At 42.4% G+C, this 25,503-nt stretch overlaps 1 protein-coding gene across 1 annotated transcript in view; it reads left to right on the top strand.

The window, feature by feature from the left end:
- The window catches only part of ITGB5 (integrin subunit beta 5), a 74,132-nt gene that overhangs the window by 27,670 nt on the left and 20,959 nt on the right, over nt 1–25,503 (top strand). Inside the window, exons 4-10 of the mRNA XM_081006653.1 lie at nt 847–1,096; nt 5,777–5,945; nt 7,931–8,092; nt 10,526–10,621; nt 11,718–11,807; nt 14,992–15,126; nt 18,714–19,143. Coding sequence (XP_080862779.1) covers nt 847–1,096; nt 5,777–5,945; nt 7,931–8,092; nt 10,526–10,621; nt 11,718–11,807; nt 14,992–15,126; nt 18,714–19,143 — 1,332 coding nt within the window. The remainder of the gene's footprint in view (nt 1–846; nt 1,097–5,776; nt 5,946–7,930; nt 8,093–10,525; nt 10,622–11,717; nt 11,808–14,991; nt 15,127–18,713; nt 19,144–25,503) is intronic.

The following is a 25,503-nucleotide window of genomic DNA, read 5'->3' as shown; positions in this document are numbered from 1 at the left end:
AGGCAAGGCAGCAGGGCCCCCTCCATTGTTCTAGACAGTGGCTGGCACCTTCCTTGGAACTGTCTCATGCACCAGCCATGGTACATGAATTTGCTTATTTTCTTCTTCCTTTCTGGTTCCCTTTCTCTTTAGTATTGCATCTGTTTGATTTTAATCCACTATTATTGCAGTGAACTAGCTTGAGTGCATTGGTAAACAAAAAAAGAAAAAAAGAAAGAAAGAAATGGCTCCCAGCCAGTCGCTGCAAGTCTCACAACTGGGAAATATTGTTGTGGCTTGGCTGCCCGCATGGATGCAAGCTAAAGAGCAGCCACATCAGAGTAGCACTGCAAGGTTATTGTTGTGGCCCTGATACCACCTGCTGATGGAACAGACTCCCTCGGAAGGTGGTGGACTCCTTCATTGGACGTTCTTAAGCAGAGGTTCGATGGCCATCTGCCATGGATGTTTTAGAGATTCCTGCTTTGCAGGGGGTTGGACCAGAAGACCCTCAGGGTACCTTCCAACGCTTCAGTTCTATGGTTCTAACTGAGTAATTGCTTCAGTTGCTCCCCCTTGCAATTGCCAGGCTGCTACTGAAGCCTTAATGGAAGGGCTCTCTTACAGATTTTACAAAAAGGAAAGTATGCTGTCTGGATTTTGGCATGTTATATCAATTACATGTTGCAACAGGAAACTTTGTGAAGAAGTATTCATATTTCAGGCATGAATCTGTGGCTATTTCTGGTAACAGTTAAGGGGGTGATTTTGCACCGCCAACTGAGTGAATGCAAAAGGCAAAGAAAGGAAACAACTGGCTTGCCTTTTGCTTGTTATTAACCTGCCACAAACCTGCTGCTTCCACAGGTGATCCAACGCCTTTCCATGTGCACGTTCGGCAGGTAGAGGACTACCCTGTGGACCTGTATTATTTGATGGACCTTTCCCTCTCCATGAAGGATGATTTGGACAACATCCGGAATCTGGGAACCACGCTGGCTGAAGAGATGGGGAAGCTCACCAGCAATTTCCGCCTTGGGTTTGGCTCTTTCGTGGACAAAAACATTTCTCCCTTTTCTTACACAGCACCTAGATACCAGAACAACCCTTGCACTGGGTAAGCAAAGGGCCAGCAGCTGCTACAGTTGTTGCTTTGGCACTGAATGTGCAAGAACATAAGATTTCTTTCCTATTGAGCAGAGCAAGCTAGAACCTGCAGCACATCCCATGGCTGCAGGGAAAGGCTTGCAAGACCTCACAGCTTGCAGGATCATTAAAAAGTAGACACCTCACATTTGAAAAAACAGGTCTATTTTGAATTTTGTGTAGGATCATGATATCTGCGATGCAGTGTTTTTATATTCCTTTAAATATATATATACATATATATTCTAAACTGTGCAGATATAAATACATTTGGGAAGTGGAAACTTTGGTCCTTGGGTTTTTGAAAATATTATTCTTTATATTCTTGGCCTATGCATTTGTGTATGTAAAATTAGGGCAGTGGCCAGGATCCAGAGGCCCGTTCAGTCTAGTGCTTTGCTTAGGATTTTCTTGGCTGGAAGTCCCCTCTGACTGCATGGCAGAAGACCAGGCCTGCATAGATGAGTGACTCACCAAGCTAAACTGGGTCATCTACCATTTGTTGTGGCTTGACAACTTCCTGGTTTTTTTTACAGGTCCCAGAAAGGCAGCAAAACCAAGCATTGCGAGTCCCTTCTAGACTGGAGGGCTGCAGTTGTGTTAGTGGGTCCCAGATTGTGTGGGCCTGCAAAACACCTGCAAGCAACTCAAAGGGGAATGGGTGGTTTGCAAAAGTAGTTGATACATGGTGAGTGGTGTCTGCCAAAGAGTAAAAGTTAAACAAACCTGAACTTACCAGATGATCACAAGCCTTTGAGCTACACAGTTGAAAGTAGTTCTTTGGATCCCAGCTAGTATTACTGTCTAACTTGCAGGGATGTTTGGGGCAGTTAACAACTACTGTCTCATACTTTTTTCCTGGAGCAATCTCCAGGATTTCAAACAAGTGCCTAGTGACGGCAAATTTATTTGGCATGAAGCCAGTGGTTCCTGATAATTTAGCAACTCTCCTGTGGCTTTTAGAAAGAAAAATTTTTAAGAGATTTTAAAGCTCTGTTGACAACACACTTTGGGAGACTTTTCTAACCCTAACCCTAATAGTTAGGTATAGGTGTTCCTGCAGGCAAAATCATTTACTTAAAAGGAGAGCTTATATAAGAAAGGCAGAAGCTGGAGGCTCACTCAAGCCCCCTCCACACACACTGCATTTACACACCCCTTTCCCATCACACCAGCCACACTCCTGGCACAGCCAGAATGCACATTTGCGTGCAGTTTGTTTTTGAGCGGATGTGTTGCATCCAAAACAAATAACAAATTATTTTATGCATATGTATTTTTCACCAGTCTCGGCAGCCTTGCTTGCATTTTGCTCGACCCCAGGGGTCAGCAAACTGTTTCAGCAGGGGGCTGGTCCACAGTCCCTCAGACTTTGTAGAGGGCCGGACAATATTTTGAAGCAAAAAATGAACGAATTCCTATGCCCCACAAATAACCCAGAGATGCATTTTAAATAAAAGGACACATTCTACTCATGTAAAAACACACTGATTCCCGGACCATCCGTGGGCTGGGTTGAGAGGGCAATTGGGCCGGATTCGGCCCCTGGGCCTTAGTTTGCCTACCCATGCTCTACCCCAAATTGAATTTGTATAGCAATTTATATATTTTTGGCCAGCATCATTGTGGGGAAGGGGGTAACAGGGTCGCTAGTGGTGAGGAACGTGATCTGAAGCATTGAAAAGACCATCAGCTATGCAAGTATTGTTCCTGAATCTAAATCCATGAAAAGTAGAACCTTTCTTCTTTTAAAGCGGGAGTCTTCTGTAGCGTCCATTGCACGCATGCAGATTAGTTTTAAAATACAGTGCTCCCTGAAAGTTGCAGCCTAATCCTATGCATGGTAACTCTGAAGCAAGTCTCGCTGAGTTCAGTGGGGCTTACTCTCAAGTAAGTACCTGTAGGACTGCAGACTTAGGAGCAACCTAACTCCATGTTCCTCTTTTCAAAGCATTCCCACATCTGGAACCCCTGTTATCTTCTATCCAGTGTCAGTAACCTTGGGCATGAGGGAATCCACCAAACTGCTGAAATTAAACTGGCAGTCAATGAATGCTTGGCTCTGGACAATGAGCATTTTCGCTCTTACGGTTGCCTCGTGTCAGCCAGTCGAGGCCTATTATGCACGACATCATGCTCACCTGCTCTGGGCTCTGTGCAGCACAAAGCTCCAGGGATACTGGATACTTCTGTTTCTTCTCTGGTTTACGTATCCCTGCAGTCTGTGTGCTCGTTCCATCTATGCAGTCATTGTTTGCCATTCACATCACCTTTGTAGGGGGAAAAGTGATGTGAATCAGGGATGCTAATAGCCCCGAGCGTTCTAAATCGGGCAGGCAGCTTTCACAAGTAGAGGAAGCTCCTCACTTTAGCATTTGGCTCTCCAGTTCATGGAAGGCTGAGATTGGAGAAAGGGATGTGTTGGAGGGTGTGGGGCTTGTCAGTGGGCCTCTGATTTGTGCGACTTGTCATTGCATGTAGACTGTGAACACCTGAATTAGGCAGATAAGCGTGTGAAAAAAGGAGAATGAAACCACAAAATTGTGGAAGAGAACTGTAAAGTGAACCACTATTTGTAGACAAAATCTCCTGCACTTTAATTAACAGTTTTTTGGGGTGTGTAATTAGTGCACATCGTCCAAACTGTTCTGTGCTAGAAACACAGAACAAGAAAAGCACTTCAACCCCAAAGTGACAGCAGGGGAAGTCAGGGTTTTCAGCAAATTTACAAGGAAGGCAAAATACCAAATATACGTATGTCCTTCTCTAATGTAACTTATCATGGTTACAGAGCCCGTTTAATCACACCCACTCAAGGCCACATTTTCATAACCTACTACAAAAGTCAGTATCTTTGGCCTGGTGGAGATACAATGCTGACTCTCTGTATACTCTTCTTTGAAATCAGGAGTTTCTCAAATCAGGAGACAGGCAGTTCTTCCTTCACCTCTCCCCCCCACCCCCTCTGCTGCTGTTAATTACCAGTGTCCCTTTTTCTTGCTTCCCTAATTTATGGTTCACCATAAAGTGGTTTCCAACATTAAGTGGTTTCCAACTTAAACATGATTTGATACCAGATCTGAAATCTGGTTGGCAGATGATTTGGCAGTGACCTGAAACCAGGGGTTACTTTCAGTGCAGATGTAATGTTAAAATTATGATTAAGACTGGTAAGAGAAGGGGAGAAGAGGGTATGCTTATTTGGTTGGAGGATGGTTTCTGCTTGCAAACCACAGTCCCATCTGCAGTATACGTTTAAAGCAGTATCATACCACTTTAAACATTCATGGCTTCTCCCAAAGAATTCTGGGCTGTAGTTTGCTAAGGGTGCTGTGACTTGTTAGGAGACACCTCTACACCCTTCACAGAGCTCTGTTTTTCAGACTGGTTTAGCCTCATTTAATACAACCCCTAGTATGTAGCATATATGACTACTGAGAATGAAGAGGAGAGAACAAGCATATTGAGGTTCTGTGTTATTTATGATGGCCAATTTGCCAAAGCCTCCACCCCAACTTAACACTGACATAAGATCTCTGCTAAGCTTCAAATCACAGAGTATTAGCTAACTGAACTAGAAGCTGCTAAGCTTCTAGGGACTCCTGTTCATGCTTATAAGAGAAAGTAGCATGATTAAAATGAAATTATTCTCCTGAAACCATAGAACTAGTGAAAGCAAACCAAATAAGTCCTTTTCAAATGGGATAGTTGTTTTTCAGTTTCTGAAGTGGGGAGACTCGAGAGACTTGCTTCACTCTAGCACATACCATGCGGAGAAATGAGCTTGTCAGTTCGACCACATGAGAACATAAAGCAGTCATGTAAATACAAGACAGAGTGACAGAGACTGAAAACAGAGAATTTTCCAGCATTCCTTCCATCTGTTCCTCAGCTTTCAGCAGCAGCAGCAGCCGTTGTTCATCATGACCAGTTCAGGCCCCTCTTCTTCCCTGGTGGGCTTCTCACATTGCCAAGGTGATAGTGACACTATGACAAGGAGGGGGAAAATAATAATTTTTAAAAATCTGTAGGGATCTTTTGCATACACATTATGAGCACCTGATATAGCCCCAATGGAATTGCAGGCCAGTTTCTCTCCTATTCCTGTAAATTACATGCACTCAAATATTTATGTATCTATTACAATTCTTTATTTCCCATCTTTTGGAATATAAATATTTCCAAGGTTGCTTCCAATTAAATTTATGTATTTTAAAAATACAGTAAACATTGTTTAACTACTTGAAAAGTCATCAGGATCCTCCCCACAGGGCAACTGATGGAATATTGCCCTCTTGGGGTAGGTAGGAAGGGACAGTCCAACTGGAGCAGGCCTAAGGCTTGCCTGCTTTTTTCCTGGTTCATGCCAAAATCTCAATCCTGAACAACAACCAGTACCAAGTTTACTCAGAAAGAAGTCTCTATAGAGACTCTTGTCTGGGGCATATTCAGTTTCAAAATTAAGTTCCTCATTTCCAGTGTCACTGTATTGCACATTATTCAGAATCTGAGTAATTTTTCAAGCCAGAAAGTTGCTCTGAATTTGCATTCTTGATCAGCTTTAGTAGGTATGAAGTGCGACGCAAACTCTGGTGTTACTATCTTACTGTGCAGACAAATGACTCACAATGATGTTTCATTTCTTTTCTAGTTACAAGTTATTTCCCAGTTGCGTCCCATCCTTTGGATTTCGCCACCTTTTGTCCCTCACGGATAAAGTTGACCGGTTTAATGAAGAGGTTCAGAAACAGAAGGTTTCCCGCAATAGGGATGCCCCAGAAGGTGGCTTTGACGCAATCTTGCAGGCTGCTGTGTGTGAGGTGAGTAACTTCTGGCAGATTGTGAATGGTTGACAGTGATACCTTGGTTTACATCCACAATTCGTTCCGGAGGTCCGGTTGTAAACCAAACAGGTTGTAACCCAAGGCGCACTTTTGCCAATGGGGCCTCCCCCCAAAAATGGGTTGTAATCTTTAAAAAAAAGGGACATGCACTTCCGGGTTTGACATGGTTGTAATCCAAAACGGTTGTAATCCAAAGCGGTTGCAAACCAAGGTACCACTGTATCTGCCATTCCTTGTAGCCTGTAGGGGTTGCAGGTATTGGAGATGGGAAGTTAATTGATTGTTTGTGGTGAGAACATACTTTAAAAAATGGCACTGATAAATGAATTCTCAGAATATCTTTGTGCGCCATGTGGAATTTGTACTTTTTAGGTTAGCTGGGGAAATTATACATCTCTATAGTGAGATTTGTGACTTGGGACTTGTGCATCTCACCACAGTGTGTATGTGCTAGTTTGCCCTTTCGAAGCACAAAAAGAAAAGGTCTGGCACATTTGTGTGTCCCTGTATCTGTCGGGTGGCACTATCCCTAGTATATGTCTCCATCTGAAGAAAAATTGCAGTGCCATTGTTACTTGTCCCTTTGGCTGGCCGTTCCATCAGTGGCATTCCTTGCCAGTAGATCCTAAATATGCCTCTTGTTTATGAACAATGACTGCATTTGACACTGGGATTTGGGTGCAGCATTTGTAGTAAAATACTTTTCATGTCCTTTTTTGCCTTTGTATATTAGTAAGGTAGATGGCATGACAGCCTATTTTAAGAATATGTTGATACTATTTTTGGATAGGTTGGCAAAAGTTCCACTCTTGGCAGAAAGACAATTTTTATTCAAACTGCTGTCAGCATAATAAAAGGATAATATGTTTGTCACTTCCCTGAGTTATTTCCTGTGTTCAGCAGGGAACACTACAGACAGCATTGGTTTTTTTACACCTGCTGCTAATAATAATGTCTCATATGGCTTTTTAAATTTTATTTCTTCACACCTTTTTTCGCTGTTCTGAAAATTGAGCTGCTTTCCTAAGTTTTGGGAGCAAATGTAAAATGCATGCCACTTTTTATGATTCTAGAGTTGGGAACTGCAATAGAATACCCCCCCCCCCCGAGGAACGATTGCATGATTAGTGAACTCTTACAGGACTTGAGGTCAGCAAATCTGATTTTCCAAGTTGACCAAGTCTGTGTTGACCTCAAAGGGGGCACAACTTCCCTAAACTAATATATCCAAGGGAAAATGCAGTTAGTTGCTGCAGTGCATACATGGCATCTTATATTTTGCTTTGGCCTGTCCTTTGCAGCATTTGATCTTTTGGATATTTCCTTCAAATAAGCAGGTCTCACAGGCTACTGGGGTATTGTACCTGTTTCACAGCCAATGTGGCATCTTGCTGGACCTGAAGGTCATGCTGTCAGCTACTGGCTGCGACATGTATGTTGACCACTGAAACGTCATTGTGCATGAATGCCTAGAGCAACCATTTGCCCATTTTAAGCAGGAGTCAATTGTTTAAGAGGGTTTCCTATCAAAAGGATGATGCCTAATTCCACTGAGATGAATATTTGGAGGACTGGGTTTCCATATCTTCCTACCAGTGGCAGGAAGAGCATATTTTAATTGCTGCAGATAATGTCATGCACAGATTATGCTGTGCATTCCAAGTTACTCACCAGGGACTGAATTTGCACATTTTTATTTACAATTCTGCTTCGTTTATTACAATACATGCATTAGAATTTCTGGTTACAGAATTTGAAGGTTATGGTTATAATTCTGCTCTGTTTTTATTGTTTTCCTGTGGCTTTGTTTCTGATTATCTCTTTTACAAAATAGTTTTATCTGTGTTATTGATTATACTTAAGCAATGCCTATCTCCTGATAGGCTTTGTGCAGAAAGAAACTGTCTGTTGGCATGAGCAAAGACTGACGGGTTTCTTCTTTTGCCTTGGCTTCAATGTAGAAGGAGATTGGATGGCGGAAGGAGGCTTCTCACTTGTTGGTGTTCACTACGGATGATGTCCCACACATAGCACTGGATGGGAAGCTGGGTGGATTGGTGCAGCCACATGATGGGCAGTGTCACCTGAATGAGGCCAACGAATACACCGCTTCCAATCAACTGGTGAGAATGCATAGCAATGAAATGGATGTGTAAAATGTCTAGTTATCATTCTGAGGGTCTCTTGAATGCCACAGTGTTGTTTTGACTTCACATTTGGATGATTAGACAGTTTTAAAAACACATTCGCTTGTGTCTCCAGAGCCCTGCATGAGGCAAAATAGTGTATATAAAAGCTGCTGCATGGAGTCCCTTGCTTCATTCCAACTCTTTCCTCAATGTTTTCTGAGGTAAACAGCTACTCCTTATCAGTGTTCTGTATCACTGATCCTTGTTGCGTTTCATTTCAGGATGGAACAACTTGTTACCCCCAAACCCTTAACTGCTGTTTAAAGACGGTGGCTATGTGAATGTCTCACAACTTACTGTGTCTTAGTGCAACTTGTCTCCATTATGCTTTCAGCAGCAGTCATGTGTTTCAGCTTCTGTTTGCCCCTTACTAGCTAAGTGCTGTTCTTCCATTTATTTGTCTCGGTATATAAATAAAATATTGGTAAGCAAAGGACAAGGTAAACCTTGATTTGACACTTTGAATTCAGTAGAGAGGTCTGCAGATAGCTATTTTCCTTCTTCGGCTTTTCTGAATGAAGAGCTGCTTTGTTCTTGCATAGCTGTTGAGTTGTTTTTCTGCATGCCAGGCAAATTGCAAATCCTAATTATTATTGTGCCCTTTAATGAGCATGTAATGTTCCCCTCCCTCCATGTTGAAAGTGTTCCTAACTTGCTGTCTTTAGATAATGGGCTTGAATCCTTCCACAGGACATTTCTTTGTTTTCCTGAGTAAACCAAGTCAGTAAATATACATATTCATTGGCCATTTGTGTACTAGCCTAGAAATCACATGAAAATCTATTCTGTCACCACAGTATTGGAAGAATGTCAGTGTGGTTCACAATGGAAGGCCTGGATACAAATTCCTGCTCCAATAGAGACTTGGCCTTGGTTGGTCATCAGTTTCTCCATCTGTAAAATGGGAACATTACTGGCCGATCCACACAGGACGGGCTGGAAGTAGTGAAAAGTTTGGCATGCCTAATTTCCATTGAAATGGATAATACTAATGTACATAGATAAATGCTTAAAGCTGCAATCCTAAACTCCCAGGTGAATGAGCTTCATGGAATACATGTCTTGTTAATTTCTGTGGGATTCAGATGGCACTAAAGATTAGGTATTCAGAATTGTCTGTACAGATTATTCAGCATCTTGCCTACAATTTTATATGTAACAAGAAGTGGAAGGTATAAACAGTATTCTTAATAGCGCATTCATACTAAGCTTTGCTCTGAGCTGGAGGTAATTGATGCATGGCCTAAACAGAGTGGATTGCTATTGTCAGAACTCTCTTCTTTGCGCCAAACGTGTGACGTGAGAGAGGTTTTCCTCCACTTGTTTATATTGGGGCAAGATGCTGCCTTCTCCTGCTGTTACTTCACTGCCATTTGTATGGGTAATGGGGGGGGGGGTGCTGCTGGAAGGGAGAGCTCCACTGGTTTATATCTTCTTTTGAGAGTGCAGAGAATAGTCTGAGAATACATAATGTGGGTACATGGTTACAATCAGGTCTTAGCTTGGGTGGGTGGCCATGATGGCTCAGTGCAAGCTATGCAGTACTTCCTGAGAAGAGGTTTTGGGATGTAATGAAAAAGGGTAAAGAGAACGGCTGACCCCATAATTGGTGGGGAATTGGGCAGCATGGCTATTAATTCGTTGCTTGGCTGACTTAATGCGACTAATTTTCTTGGAACCTAGATAAGTGATGAAGTGTCCACTATACCATATAGGCCTTCCTGGGTATTAAGCTCTACAGGGGAGGCCTTCTTGGTAGTGGCTCCCTGATTATGAAATTCGTCACCCCACTGATTCTTTTGAGTTTTTAGTGCCAGCGGAAGGCACATTTCTTCATGTATGCCATTGTATGGGTGGGTTGAGTTGTTACCTTTCAAGTTTTAACTAACTTGCCCTGCTCTTGTTTTTGTTTTGTTTTACTGTAATAAAAGCACTTGAATTTTATTGCTGCCTATTTTGGGTAATTGCCCTGGCAGTTCTCTGTAATTTACCTCTATAACAACAACCCTGTGAATTGGCCTGGTTTTCACGTGATCATAGTGAGTGCACTTAACTGATGGCAAACCAGAAATACAGCTTTAGTTTGGACGGGCCACAGAGTTCCGTTCCTTGACACACGGATGCCGTAATATGAAATAGGTCTTAAAGTACATCCACAGTGTGGAAATCTCTTATTTGCAGATGTGTGTGCTTAGCTATGTATACGCTTGGAGTCTTTTAAAGCACAATTCTATGCATATCTACTCAGAAGGAAGCCCTGTTAACTTCAATGAAACTTACTCGCAGGCAAATACGATTAAAGTTGCAAAGCAGTCATAATTCATTTTCTTTGTGTTCACTGGTCTCTCTCTCTTTATCTTTTTCTAGGATTATCCTTCTCTTGCTCTTCTTGCAGAGAAACTAGCTGAGAACAATATACACCTAATTTTTGCAGTGACGAAAAGTCACTATGTTCTTTATAAGGTAAGTGTTGGGCGCAAAGAGGAAGGAACTGATTTCCTGTTTGAAACCTGCTGGAAAGTGAAGGGGGAAGTCAGTAGAGTCAGAGTGGGCCGTGAAAGTCACCCCACTCCAGGGGTGGATAATCTTTTATGAGGGTTGCATTGCCCCATTGTGGCTCCTCCAGGGGTTTCTTGCCAAGGTGGATGTAGACCACACTCTCATGCATGCACACACAAACAAACAAACAAACACATGCAGGAATTTGGCATATTTTCACACATGTAGGCACACTGGGAGCTCTCAATTGCAGATTTGTCCACTGTTTTTGAAACTTCCCCATCCTTGCCCCAATCTTGAGAAGCTTGAAAGGACTCTTTCAGGTCTGATTAAGATTGCAAGGTAGCAGTTTTGCCACTGGAGTTCTGGGGTGAGAGGAGAGAATGTGTTAAGACGTCTAGTACTTTGGAGGAAGGAAGAGCTGCTTGGAGTTAAAAAGTACTTGAGAATGTGCTTATGATCTGGCTTTAAGCCCTGGGAGCTTTGCCTCTGTGCAAATCAGGCTGCAATCCTAACCGTGTCTACTCGGAGGTACGTCTTGTTGGCATTCAGTAGGGCTTACTTCCAAATAAGTGGGGTTAGGGTTGCAGCCCCAAGCAGCTCTGCAGTGCGCCCTCCTCCCAATTTTATTCTTCAGTTAATTTCAGAATGGCGCTTCAGTGAAAAGCAGCTAAGCTTCTTAAAGTGAATAGATCAACATTGGTGATCATGAAGGCACCAAAAATAGCTATGGGATTTAATCCTTATTTTGGGAACGTTGCCAACAGTAGTGTATTCAGCCCAGCCTGCCGTTACTTAAATCTTATTACTTAAAAGTGAATTATGTCTCTGCACTGTTCAGAGGCTCAAAGTACCTTGTGTCTCTTTCAACAAAATTTCCCATTCTCCTCCACCTAATTAATGTTAGTGAACAGAAGTCTCCAAGGACCAATGTTTTTCCCGTTTAAAAAATTGTGGCTTTTAAATTATATTGATGAAACTTATGAGAGGATATAATTTCCTTTGTTTTTAAATAACTTGTTTCTCTTGTGTACTTCTCTCTCTCTCTCTCTTTAAAAAGAACCTTACTGCCCTCATTCCTGGAACGACAGTAGAGATTTTAAATCAAGACTCTACAAATATTATCCAGCTTATAGTCAAGGCCTACAATGTGAGTTTTTCACTTTTGGTGTTTAGATGTCATCAATTTCGTCTGTATGTTTTAATTATTTAGAATACTTACATCCCTGTCTGTGGCCCCAAGAGGCTCTCGAAGTGGTTTACAAAGGAGTCTCAAAATAAAAGATGCATTCAAGTGTGTTATTGGGGAGCAGACATAACATTGTGCCACTCTGCAAGCATATCATGAAAGGAGGTGTGTGCAGATGATGCCACCTAGCTGGTAAGAAAATTGAACTTGTGTCCTGCACAGTAAATCTATAAATTTCCTTAAATTTACTACTACAGTCCATTTCTCTTCAGATTGTAAGTCTAGTTGTTTCTTCTTGCTTCACACATCCTCCATCATCATTGTTGACCAGCCATCCCCTGCCCTGGTAACTGTGACATTTGAATTTCTCTATTGAACCACAGAAGAGCCAGTCTAGTGCAGTGGTTAGAGTGTTGGACTAGGACCTAGGAGACTGGAGTTCAAATCCTCACTAGCCCAGGCTTGCCATATGTCAGGAAAATTCCTGACATGTCCTGGTTTTCGGGTGTAAAAATGGCATTGGGGGAATTTTGCCGAATCGGTCAAATGTCATGGGAAGCCTGGATGCATGGCAATATGATGAAAAAAGCTCCAAAAGCTTAAAATCACTTTGAGGTAGGATAGAAATGCAGTAAAAAAATAATGAACAGATATTTGTCTGCTTACACAAATTACCCACTTCGAATTATTTCTCTTGCTCTTTGGCGGAGATTGTGAGGTCGGATCTTCTCATACTGTATGTAGGTGATTTTGTACATAGGTGCTGTATAAGAACATAAAATTATTTTGCTTTGATGGATTGAAGCCAGAATAGGAGCTCTAACGGTTTCATCTCTTGGCTTGAATTCCTGTTATCCGATTTCTCATTGTTAATCCTGTTTCTTGACTGTTTTCTCTATAATGTTTCAACGCAGAGAAGTGCTGTTCCAGAGTGTTTATTACTTCCTTTTGATTACTTCCCTTTCCCTCATGAGTGCCAGAAAAGCACTTTTAGTCTCTTCCCATGGAGCAGTGCTTAGAGGTTAAGCTCGGCTGCATGGATGCCTATTAGAAGTCAAAGCTGCATTATGCAACGTCCATGTTGTCCCCCGATTGGCTCTTTGGGACCATAAAAGAGGCTGCTGGGAGAAAGGAAATTGGCCACTCATGAGCATGCAGCTACTTGTTAATATTTTTGTGGCCCCCTTTTTCCTGTATTTGACTTATAGATAGACCCTGCCCTGATAAGAAAGGTAGATTTATGTTGAATAATAAAGGCAGCAGCACATTCAACCTAGTAATACCGGTTCTGACTGGCAGCATCTTTTTGTTTTAAAGATCACAGCAGGAAAAGGAGATGGCATGTATGAGGGATGCCCATTTCCTCCTTTTGTTTTGATTGTGTGGGAGGCTGATGAGGATAGTTGGCATGTGGGCAGCAGATGATTTGTTGCTCTGTATGCCACAAGAATTTTGGAATTATTTAGAGTTTAATAATTTCTTGTTGGAAGCCGCCCAGAGTGGCTGAGGAAACCTAGCCAGACGGGTGTGGTGTAAGTAATTAGTAGTAGTAGTAGTAATAATAATAATAACTAATTAGACTCCAGTTTCGTTGGTATGTATTAAGACAGCCATAGCCAACCTGATGCCCTGTAGAAGCTGTTGGACTACAACTCTCATTGTCCTTGCCCATTGGTCTTGCTGGCAAGGGCTGATGAGAGCTGGGAGTCCAATTATATCCTGAGAGCAGCATGCTGGGTCTATTGAAAAACAAGCCATGTTAACATTGGAGAATTCAACAGAGATGCATTTTTTAAAACACACACACACACACACCACCACCACCACCACCACCAACAACAACAACAACAACACAGAGACTTTCTGCTACTCTGCTTTTGATTTGGAAATACTTGATATCCTGTTTATCTCATTGTAAAAGACACCAGACTATGACAGTGAATCTTTATAGCTATTTAGAATGCTTATAAACAAAGACCCTGAAGGGAGGAGTGGGGGACCATAAAAGGTTTGAACTTATTTTTACAGCAATGGTAATGAGCGAAGGATAAACAATCAGTCACCATTATAGTTACGTGTGCCCAACTCATTATTTCCTTCCTTGGAAAGCCAGTACAGAACTGCCCACTTGCTAACACTGGAATACTGATGAAGAGGAACTAGGCAGTGAGTGAAGCATCACAGAGAAGGAGTGCAGGCAAAAGGGCAAGTGGTGGAGAAGCAACTCTGGGCTTGGCAGTAGGACAATTATATTCCATGAAGTTTCTTGGTTGGAGAGGGGATGTAGGGGATTTAGTCAGTTCAAACATCACTGCAGGTGAAGAGGTTTGGAAGAATCCTTAGAACAGATTTAGGAAGTGCAGTGATTGTTATAATATCCCAAGCCACCAGACCCCTCAACAACTTTGAGATGTACATTAGACAAAATTGCAATAATACTAAAAGAGCCATTTTTCTTCTTCATAATGTTTATATATATCTATACACACACACACACACACACACACACACACACACACACCTCCCTTCATCCTCAAATACACAAGCAGTAAAATCTCAGGGCCTTTAAATTCAAATACAGGATGATTCTTGGAGCGCTCTGTGGAATGAACCTCCATTCCTCTCAGTCTCAGCTGGAATGAAAGAAAATGCCAGCAAATTACTCTGTTGGTGGTATCTTACTTCATATGCTGTTCATAAAATAAATCACTCAACTTCACCTCTCTCTGTGCTGAAGAAACTGTGGAAAGCAAGGCACTTCCTTTCATATGTGGTGGTTATGCCCAATTATTTCCACAAAATTGGGATTGGTCTTCCAGGAAAGAGGCAAGCTTATTTCTCAGCCAATAATTCTGGATTCTTTAGTAGCACTTATGTTTATCTATGATTCACAACCTAAACATGTTTCTTAAAGCTAGAAACTGGAACCTTCCCTGGCATCAAGAACTATGGAATGTGGCACTGATGAAGAAGGGAGGTGCTCCTTATCGCTACTATGGATGCAACCTTAGATCACTGTGCTGTTTCATATAATTTGATGTGCCCATTAGTGCATAGTTTGTTCCCACAAATGTCTTAAGTGAAATGATGTATGTGCTTTTAAAATTTTTTAACTGATGGGACTCTGTTTCTTTTCATTTTCTAGAGTATCCGATCTAAAGTAGAGCTAACTGTCTGGGATAACCCTGAGGACCTCAACCTGGCTTTCACCGCCACGTGTCAGGATGGCTTGTCATACCCTGGAGTCAGGAAGTGTGCAGATCTTCAGATAGGAGACACGGTGAGTTTGTTTATCCAGTGGACAGGATAGGAAATAATCGTGGTAGAATTGTATATGGGCCATCAGGCTCCCATGAAAGGGATAATTGAGGCAGTTCAATAATAGGAGTTCCCTCCTCTCAGAGGTGCCTGTGACCTCTGCACCATGAATTTATAAAAACCCACCTTCTTCAAACGGCCTCTTTGTAAAAAAAATCCCTCCACCTAGGGAGCTACGTTGCAGAATATAGCTGTTGTTAGTTGTTATATTGTTCTGCTATTCTGCTTTGATAACTTAATGTTGCTGCCCTTGTCAGTTTTAGATGGCTGTAAGATTGTTCGTTGTTATGTTTTTGATATTCTGAGCTGCCTTGGGTGGGCTGTGCCCTCAACAGTGGCACATAAATTCAGTTTTTATTAGTTTAGAGATAGGAGTTTAAGAGGATTGCTTCCAGATCTGATATTGAAAAAGAGAGACCAAATTCTGCCAGTGAATTCTGTTTGAGGACTGCTTTGAAACTGGAAGGCCACAACGTGTTGGGCTTGAGGGAAGCAGCTTTCCATTCCATACATTATGTAATCTATCTTGAAAATGGTAAAAGCATTTTAATGTGTTATTCTCATTTTGAACTTCTTCATCAGCTGGCCTACTACTTTCCCTTGCATTGCTCACATGGTAGCAGCACATTCCTGTGCATGCCTTATCCCCCATTTACCTTGGAGCAACTTTGCAATCTTAGATCAGTGAGCACTAATCTGTACTTGGCTAGTTGTGAGTTTATATTGTCGGGGCATGCTCACAACCCCTTGCATTTGTGCTTGGAGAGAGCTGGGGAAGCAGATTCCTTCTCTTGACAGACAGAAGTCAGAAAAGCAGCATTTGCAAACAATCGCCTTCTTTGCTTCCAGTGCTCATTCCTCAGCTGTTAGTATAATCGCCTTCCCACGTGGCCCCAGCCTGTGGATTTTATGCACAGTAGAATGTTGATGCAAGCTGTGGTTTTGCTTACATCCAGCGCAGTGTGTCAAATATTCAGTGTGAACTGGGGCCTATGTGCATTAACACTTAAGTGAGAAGGACCAAGGAATAATTATCTTCGGATGATCAGAACACAGGAAGTCACCAAATTTGTTTAATTTGGAAATGTATAATTGGCTTTTTAAATTGTATTATGATCTGGTATGATTTGACATTGTAATAATGTGGCACATATTGGAGTGTTATTAATGAAAAAAATAAGGAAAAATGTTTTATAAAACCAAAAAAACACTTATGTAAGAAGGCCTTGAATTGGACCCCTCTTCCCTGCTGCCCTGCAAAGAGAAAGTGCAGATGGGTGACATGAACAAGGCCTATTTGCATAGGCATTTTCAATATGTGCCATCATTATCCAACAGAAATGAATATATCAAACCACACATTGGGAGAAGGCACTGTAGATCAGGCTTCCTCAACCTCGGCCCTCCAGATGTTTTTGGCCTACAACTCCCATGATCCCTAGCTAGCAGGACCAGTGGTTAGGGATGATGGGAATTGTAGTCTCAAAACATCTGGAGGGCCAAGGTTGAGGAAGCCTGCTGTAGATGCTTCATGCTTGTTCCCATGAAGAAGACAGAATCTGGGTATTGTGAGTTCTGATCTGCTCTGATCACAGGATTGGGAAACTTCTATGGTCCGTGTAATCCTGGGGCTCCTCCCAGCAAACCTTTTAAGCTCTGACTCTTTGATCTGTTTTCCTTTGTGAAGGAGGAGAGCTACTCCTTCCTTCATACCCCTGCAAGTCTCTAGATCAGGCTTTCCTATGCTTTTTCTGAATCGAGGACAGCACTGTTGGGGTTACTAATAGTGAAACTTGCTGCAGTGTCCCATCTGCACATTGCCATCTGGCACAGAAGAGCAGAGCAGGCTGGGATTTCAATAAAACGGAGAATTCTAAGTGACCCTTTGAAAGAGCCAAGAGATTGCCCCCTCCCCACTGTGTGTTTCAAACCAAGCCTGTTTCGAAGTACATCAGAAATCGGCTGATAGATAAACCTGGAGCAAAGCTAAATGCTGCATTGGCATATGTAATTACTTTAAAGTTTCATAAATCAGTTCCTTTCCTCCATTTGTGCCGCTGTGTTTTACAGGGGGGGGCTGTCCCTTGTTTTATTAGCAACAGTTCTGCATTCTCCAAGCAGCCTGCAAATTTGTGTTCATTTAAAAAAAGAGAAAAAAAGCAAGGGAGAAAAGGGGGGAATAAAAGAGACAACACTTATTTGCGGTCTAAGCCTTCACTTCTCAAAGAGAAAAATATCTAGTGCTGAGTTTAGTTTGTATCATTGCAGAATCTATCAGTTTGACAGGTTTTTTATGCCATGTGTTTTTAAAAACATATGGCATTGGGGAGGATTGTGTATCATAATATCGTGGGCATTTGGTAGCTTGTGGATACAATCATTTAAAAACAACACCATTTTGTTCATTTTCATTAATAAAGAATTCATAGTTGCAATTCAAAGTGCAACTGTATGCATGTTTTTACAGAATAAGTCCCATTGAGTTGAGTGAGCCTTACTTCCAGGTAAGTGTGTATAGGTTAGCTATAATAATGCAACAAAAATTAACGGGGGGAGCGGAGGAATTAAGGCAAGCCCTAACAATGTTTTCAACCTGAAAACAGGAAATCATTGTTCAGACCGACTTCTCCCTTAGCCTGCAGAGATAATTGCACTTTTATTTATTAAGCATTTATAACACATTCTTCAAAAAAAAAAGTTCCCAGAGTAGCATACACAAACAGAATAGAGCAGGCATAGGCAAACTCAGCCCTCCATATATTTTGGGACTACAATTCCCATCATCCCTGACCACTAGTCCTGTTAGCTAGGGATGGTGGTCCTGTTAGCTAGGGATGGTAGTCCCAAAAAACCTCTGGAGGGCTGAGTTTGCCTATGCCTGGAATAGAGCAATGGCAGCAGAATAAAATCAAATGTAACAGGGAGGATGGAAGACTTGCAGATCTGTGCTCTAAAGCTAGAGGAGGGAGCTTTCCTTCAAAACAAAATAAGAACAACTTAACAAAAATATTCCCATTGCTTGAAATGGTATGAGGGTTTGCTGCAATAGAAGGGATATCTTTGCCCTTGCTTTTTCCTTTTCCCTTGCTTTTGCCCTTCTGCAGACAGAACCTGATCAGACCGGTGGCTGAATCCTACTTCAGTAGTGGCAGCAGAACAGCATCCAACACTACATCCAGGGCTAGGGGTGGGGTTGGCGTGGCAGGAGGCTAGCTGAGGATGCCCAGGGGAACGGCAGGGTGTCTAAGGAGAAGGTCCATCAGTCAGTAGTAAAGCTTTGCATGCAGAAGGTCCCAGGTTCAGTCTCTGTCTGAGAGAGACCCCGTTTGAAGTCGCTGCCCGTCAAGTGTAGATGATACTGAGCTAGATGGGCCAATAGCCTGACTTGATATATGTTCCTTGGTTCACTTCTCCGCCCTTCCCCCAGCATTTGCTGTTTGAGGGAGCTGCCTCAACCTGTCCAACGGTAGAGCTGGTTCTGCCAAAACATTTGAGTTTTTTAAGGCTTCTGATAACTTCCCATTCCTACCTTTCACTATTCCCACATAGGTTTCCTTTGAGATATCAGTAGAAGCTCGGAGTTGCCCCGCTGAGAACACCTCGCATACGTTCACTATCAGGCCGGATTGGTTTCGGGACACTCTGGAGGTGACTGTCACCTACAACTGCGTGTGCGGATGTACCAAACAGATAGAGCACAGCAGCAGCAAGTGCAGTGGGAACGGCACCTACGTGTGTGGGTTATGTGACTGTGATCCGGGCCACGTGGGAGCCAAGTGTGAATGTGAGGAAGGCGAGAGTGGGAACATGTACCAGAACATGTGCCGCGAAGCTGAAGGGAAGCGGGTCTGCAACGGCCGAGGGGAATGCTCTTGCAACCACTGTGTCTGCTTCGAGAGCGAATTTGGGAAGATCTACGGGCTGTTCTGCGAGTGCGATGACTTCTCCTGCCCAAGATATAAAGGTGTAATCTGTTCAGGTAAGTGCGAGGCAATCTAATAATGCATTTTCCTGTCCAACTCGAATCTTGTAAGAGCTCTCAGGTGTGAAGGGTGAGCCGTGCAGTTTCTTCTCCCCGAGATCTTCTGTTAATCGTTTTCTTAAGCCAAAGGTGACCCTGCAGAAATGGTCAAACTCCACAACTCCCATCCCCTCTGACCATTGGCCTTGCTGGGTGGGACTGTTGGGAAAGGGGAGTCCAGCAGCATCTGAAGGGTCACAGGTTCCCACCCCACCCCAATTATGCAAAAACATTTCAAAAGACATTCACTTACAAGCCAATGCACCAAGACCTCTTCTCAGCACAGGGAAATGTGATTCATATGCTAGACCTACGTTGTCACCAGAAGAAAGCATGTTCCAAAAGCCATATTCGCCACGTGAAACTAGTGTGGCCAGATCACTTCCTGATTTGCAGCCCCAAATCACACTTTCTTGGTAACATTAAGTTATGTATGTTGTGCTCTGAGGTCTCTGCCAACAGCTAATGAGGTGAAATGGACGAGGAAACCCACAAAACGCCACGAGTGTTGTGTTATTAAATGTTTATTTGGGAGAAGGGAAAATGGTGCTGCATTTGACTGTGATCATGCATTGGTAATAATGTGCAGATCAAGCCACTAGAACAGAGGTGGCGAAGTGATTCTCCAGATGTTGATGGACTAGGACTTCCATCAGCCCCAGTCAGCATAGCTAATGGTAAGGGGTTGTATTCCAGCAACATCTGTGGAGAGCCACAGGTTCCCCAATCCATGCTGTAGAGTTTAAGCTTTTTAATCCTTTTGACAACACTTGCAAAATGTTTACATACATGCAGACAGCTTTATGTACACCATCCCAGAAATAAGGGGCGGGCAAGCGAGATACCTACTCCTTTATTTTGCAATATTTATATACCGCTTGAACGGTGGTAAAATGGCTCTGTGGTAACTGCCTGACTTTGCAGTTCAGCCTTGATCACTGTAAGCGTGAACTCGTACAACACTGCAGCGTCTTGCAAAATGAAGCATACTTTCCATGGCCTGTGTAGCAGGAGCCACCTTTAAGTAGTCATCTGAGTCTGAGTCATACTGGGCACTCACGAATCTGCAGATGTTAGGTCTGCAGTATTTCTTCTTTTCAAGGATTAAATACTGCAAGCTACAGTGGTGGCAGTAAAGGAAATGAAGAAGAAAATGGCTTAGATTAACCTTAAGAGGAACCGTGTTACCTGTCTTCTTGCAATTTGGCTTCCTTTTCTACCTAGTCCAGATGTCAATTTGACATCTGGAAACATTGGATTTCTAGTGCCACATTTACTGCTAAGCTAGAACCCTATAGCTTTGCTTAGAAATAATGTAATTATGCTGTTTAGTGTGTGTGAAGTTTTCTAGCAGAAGTATGAAGCACCGTTGCTATTGTTAGAATGGTGTTTTGGAACTTTGAATGTAATATCATTACTGAGGACTAGAGTCCTGCTAAATGCAGGCTTATCCTTCTCTTTGCTTTCTTACTAAAATATAAAAAAATTGGAAAACTCATCCTTTTATATAGTGCATTTTGAATGCTTAAAGCACTTCATGTACTTTCGCTTTGTAATTCTTTTAACAACCTTATAAGAAGATGAGTTTGGATTTGATATCCCGCTTTATCACTACCCTAAGGAGTCTCAAAGCGGCTAACATTCTCCTTTCCCTTCCTCCCCCACAACAAACACTCTGTGGGGTGAGTGGGGCTGAGAGACTTCAGAGAAGTGTGACTGGCCCAAGGTCACCCAGCAGCTGCATGTGGAGGAGCGGGGAAGCGATTTTTATTGTATTTTCAATCATAATAAAAACTGACTTGAAACTATGGCAGCTAGTTGTTTTCCACCCAAAAGAATATCCAAAGTAGCTTAAGGAAATGCTGATACATAAGAAATTTTTCACAGTGCTGCCCAAAGTCCCTAGACCTGTAAGTCCCTCCAAAGGTTGTCTCCTTTGGTCATTGTTCAATTTACTTCAGAACATTTTCAGGTGCCCTTAATAGGAATCTAATTTGGCACATTCATTTTACTTTTGTTTAGTAAACAGGACTCAAGACTCTGAAACTACCAAGCGTGCCTAATATTGTATTTACAATTCACACCCGTTCCTTGTTACTAAATAAACTTGAGGAAACAGGGGGGAAATGTGGAAAAATAATGGGCTGGGAAAATTTCTACTCCACATCACTACTGAAAAGCCATTAGTGGTAGGGGCCAGGTGAGCCTCCCTAGGGAGATGAGCACTTCTGGGAAGGTTCTCTCTTCAGGTAGGCATAATAAAGGTTCCTCTTTTTTTGGAGGAGATTTTTGGGACTATTCTGTCCTGGGTTTTGCCTACTGCAAAGGGTAGTCTGATCATCCCTTGCCATTGGCTATGCCTATTGGGGCTCTTGGGAGTTGTAGTTCACCTCTGGAGGGCCAAAGGTTCCCCACACCTGATTTAGAGCCATCCTTTTGGGGCACTGCTCTTCTTTCTTTATGCTGCTCCTTGAATTGGATGTGAATAGCAGAAGCAGCTGATCGAAACCACCTCCACAGTTTTAGCTACTTGAGTGCCAAATTGAACTCTGGCAGTCATTAAACTCTGTGGCAGACAAACTCAGAAGGACAAGAACACCCTGAGGAGAATCCAGAAACTTTGCAAAAGCAATCAGCAGCAGCAAGGCAGCTTAAAAATTATGTGCAGATCAGAGAATCTGGAAATAAGATATATCTGCAAAGTTCTGCAAGCTGGTGGGCCCATCTCAGGATGGATAGTGCTTTTGATTGTGAATTTACAGGGCTCATATAATATTCTTTTTGCTATGGCGAAGGAAGGTGAAAGCATGTTTTATAGCTAGCATATGATGACTTGGATGCCTGGAAGCTTTCCCAGGAGTGATTCAGTATGTTTAATTGCAGTGCAAGTCAAAAGGAGACAGTGTGGTTTGTGGATGAAAGTAGCCCATACATTGGGGAATGAATCTTAAGCCACATGGAGTGTTGAATCATGTCAATGCTATATTTCATGCAAGTAAAATAAGATAATTCATGCACTTTATGAGGAAATGGTTATGATAATAGGGGCAACAACAAAAGGGTATGATTTGGCATCAGTTGAGGACGATCCAAAATAATTTAAAGGAAGGTAACCACAAAGGAGAACAGCAAACTCCCCCTGCTATCAGAGTTCAGCCATATTTTATAATTTAGAAAATTCTGCAAAAATTACACACAGTAGTAGAGCAGGGAGAGGAATGTTTGAATGGGGGGAAAGCCCCAAATGTTACAAAAAATTTTTTCTCTCCAGAGGGGTAGCCATGTTATTTTTGTGTGGTTTAGTTTGCTCATTACGATTGAAACATTCTCAGCTGGAGTTCCTGCCTCTTGCAACTTTTGTGATGCAGTCTCTTGGCACTAGTTGTCTGCTTTAGAGATCAGGATCCAAACAACTAGCAACACATTCTTTATGCTTGATATGTTGCTGATGCATTTGAATCCTTGTAGATTTTGAGGTCTCTGGAGGAGGGGTGCAGTTCAGACAAGCTGTCCTCCTTCACTGCTGAACTCCTGATTCTTTCCGGGTCAAATGCCTTTTAGATTCCTTTATGGCTACTGCATCTTGATAATTATAACCGTGTGTGTGTTTTCTGACTCATGACTAGGGATGGGGAGAAATTTGCGTTGTTTCACATTTTCATACAAATTCACGCTTTTTGAAACAATATGCAAACTGAAATGCAGCTATCCTTCAAAATTCATGTTCCTTCAAATTTTCTTAATGCACTTCTCCAACTAAAGATTGTGTACAAAAATGTGGCTTTTTTGGGGGGGGGGGTGCGGATAAAAAACAGCACACAAAAATGCATTTTGTTAGGGAAGATGGCTTTCAAAACTGAATATAGCAGGAGAAACATATGCTGAAATACTGATACATTTTCATTGAGACTTTTGAAAACCTGGTGTGGAAATATGTACTGGACTGAACCGTGAGATTGGAAAAACGAGAGACTGAAATGGACACATTTATTCCTCCCTGCCCGTGACACTTCTGGTTAGCGGCAGAGATTTATGGATTCCCCAGGCATGTTTTAAAAGAAAGTGAGCCAGCATTGGGGTCTGCTGGCCTGCTTTTACTTGAATTCCATTCCAAGTGCCTCTTAACAAGGATTAGGCGTGGCATGCTTCTAGCCATTATTGCCACATGGGTTAACATGCAGAAATGTGGGGTCAAGATTTAGGTCCCTCAGATGTAATAAGGACTGACATGAACAGCAGGAAGTGGCGTCCTGTTGTTTGTTGCTAGTTGTAGCAGGGCGGCTTCCACTACGTGCATTATATTTTGAAGATATTCTTTGTGCTTGGGAGTTCCAATAGCTTAGCAGCCTTTCTTCTTCTTCTGATGCTTTATGCACGTGTCTTGGGGGTCATCAGCCTTATTCCCTCTAGGGGTTTATGGAGTCAGTTTGACACCACCCCCATCCTGCAGCCATCTCTTCTCCACCTCCCCTCTCCCATCCTCCAATTGCTTTTGCCTAACCCCCTTTATAAAAAGTCAGGAGTTGTTTTTCCTGCTGGGATCTGTCTTTTGCCCATCCTTGTAATAACGCAACAGAACACCACTAACATAATGGCAAACAGCTCAGGGGGGAGGGCAGGGGAACTTCCCCTTGCTTGCATAAAAATTAAAAAAAACAGTAGTGGGCAAAAAATTAACCACTTAACCACATATTGCCCAAGTGATGTGAAGCCAGAGCAGATGTGAGCAAGACTGATGGATACTGGATTTTTCCAGAATTAGCACAATGACTTATCGCCCCTTTCACATGATACTGTATGTGCAAGAACAGGCTGTATACCTAGTTAAGGGTACAAGGAGAGTTTCACACCTTCTGGAACCCCTTCTTTTCACCTAATAGATAATTTGCAGGTCCGGGGTTTAGTTCGGAGATAGATGATACCAGTATAGATCATGAAAAATTCAAACATCAGTTGTTTAGGATTTATACATGCAAATGTGTGCTACTTTCAGTAGAGCACACCTTTGGCTGTGCAGTCCTCTGAAAGCAACAGAGTACAGAGATGATGAGAATCCACGTATGCTGTCTGTCTGCAGTGTGTTGGTTTCAGAAGGATGCACCTCCAAATACAGTTTCCATTGAAAGCAATGCAGTGCAGAGTTTTTGCTTTGATGATTGGTACAGTACTGGGAAACATATTTGTATGTGTGCATCCCTGATCAGTAGTCCTGATTCTAAGGCAAGGCGACGGTGGAGCAGTTTTGGACTTTGAGAATATGGTTCTAAGGCACATCCTGCATTTTGAAGTCATTTTGAAAGTTATAAGTGAAGCTTAAAGGATCAGCTGTCTGCTTACATACTTTCTAATAACTCTGTGGACCTGACAGGGAAGAATACATAGGTGGTATCCCTGGATCTTGGGCTGCAGCTTCTGCCTAGCAGGCACACCTGTTGCTTGTCAGCTCTCTACTGAGCTAGCAGGCAAAATCAGAAATCATAGGATCATAAGAGTTGGAAGGAACCCTGATGATATGCAAGAATATGCAGTTCTCCCTTATGAACCAGTTCTTAACATGTGGGTCACAACTCATCCATCTAGATTGACATATACTTGCCCTTTCTGTGCCCCCTGCTCTTCCACTGCTGGTTAACGAATGACTCTGGATATATTTCCTTCTCTCCTGTGTAGTTGGGACTCATTAGCTGGGAAGAGTCTTCACATTCTACAGTGGTACCTCTGGTTACGTACTTAATTCATTCCGGAGGTCCATTCTTAACCTGAAACTGTTCTTAACCTGAAGCACCACTTTAGCTAATGGGGCCTCCCGCTGCCGCCGCACCGCTGCCGCGCGATTTCTGTTCTCATTCTGAAGCAAAGTTCTTAACCCGAGGTACTATTTCTGGGTTAGTGGAGTCTGTAACCTGAAGCGTATGTAACCCGAGGTACCACTGTACTTGAACAGGATGCACTATATATTGTTGTTGATAAAAAAGGCAGTTCTTAGATCCCATCTGGCACTGCCATGTGGAATGAAATCATGCAACTGTCACATGCTTTTTAAAAATGGCTACCGGCTGAGTAATCACTGTCGATGTTGAAACCTCTCTCCTCAATTAATGCATCATCTTAAAACATGTGCATGTGCTGAGTAAGTGCTACTGTATTTCTGAATGTGCTTATCTAGCATGTTTTTGTTCCTTTTTTCAGATCTGCTAAGCTACCCTTTCCCCCTGTGTTAACCTCTGATTTCTGAAACCTTTACTTGAAATTTGTGGTTTAAAATAACTTTGTGCTGGATGTGCATGTTCAAATGCTCATTTAGTCCTGTTTAGTAAA

This window comes from Podarcis pityusensis (genome assembly GCF_964106645.2).
Source record: "Podarcis pityusensis genome assembly, chromosome: 1".
Classification (NCBI taxonomy): Eukaryota; Metazoa; Chordata; class Lepidosauria; order Squamata; family Lacertidae; genus Podarcis; species Podarcis pityusensis.
The sequence above is the reverse complement of the archived record's forward strand: the minus strand, read 5'-3'. Positions and strand labels throughout refer to the sequence as shown.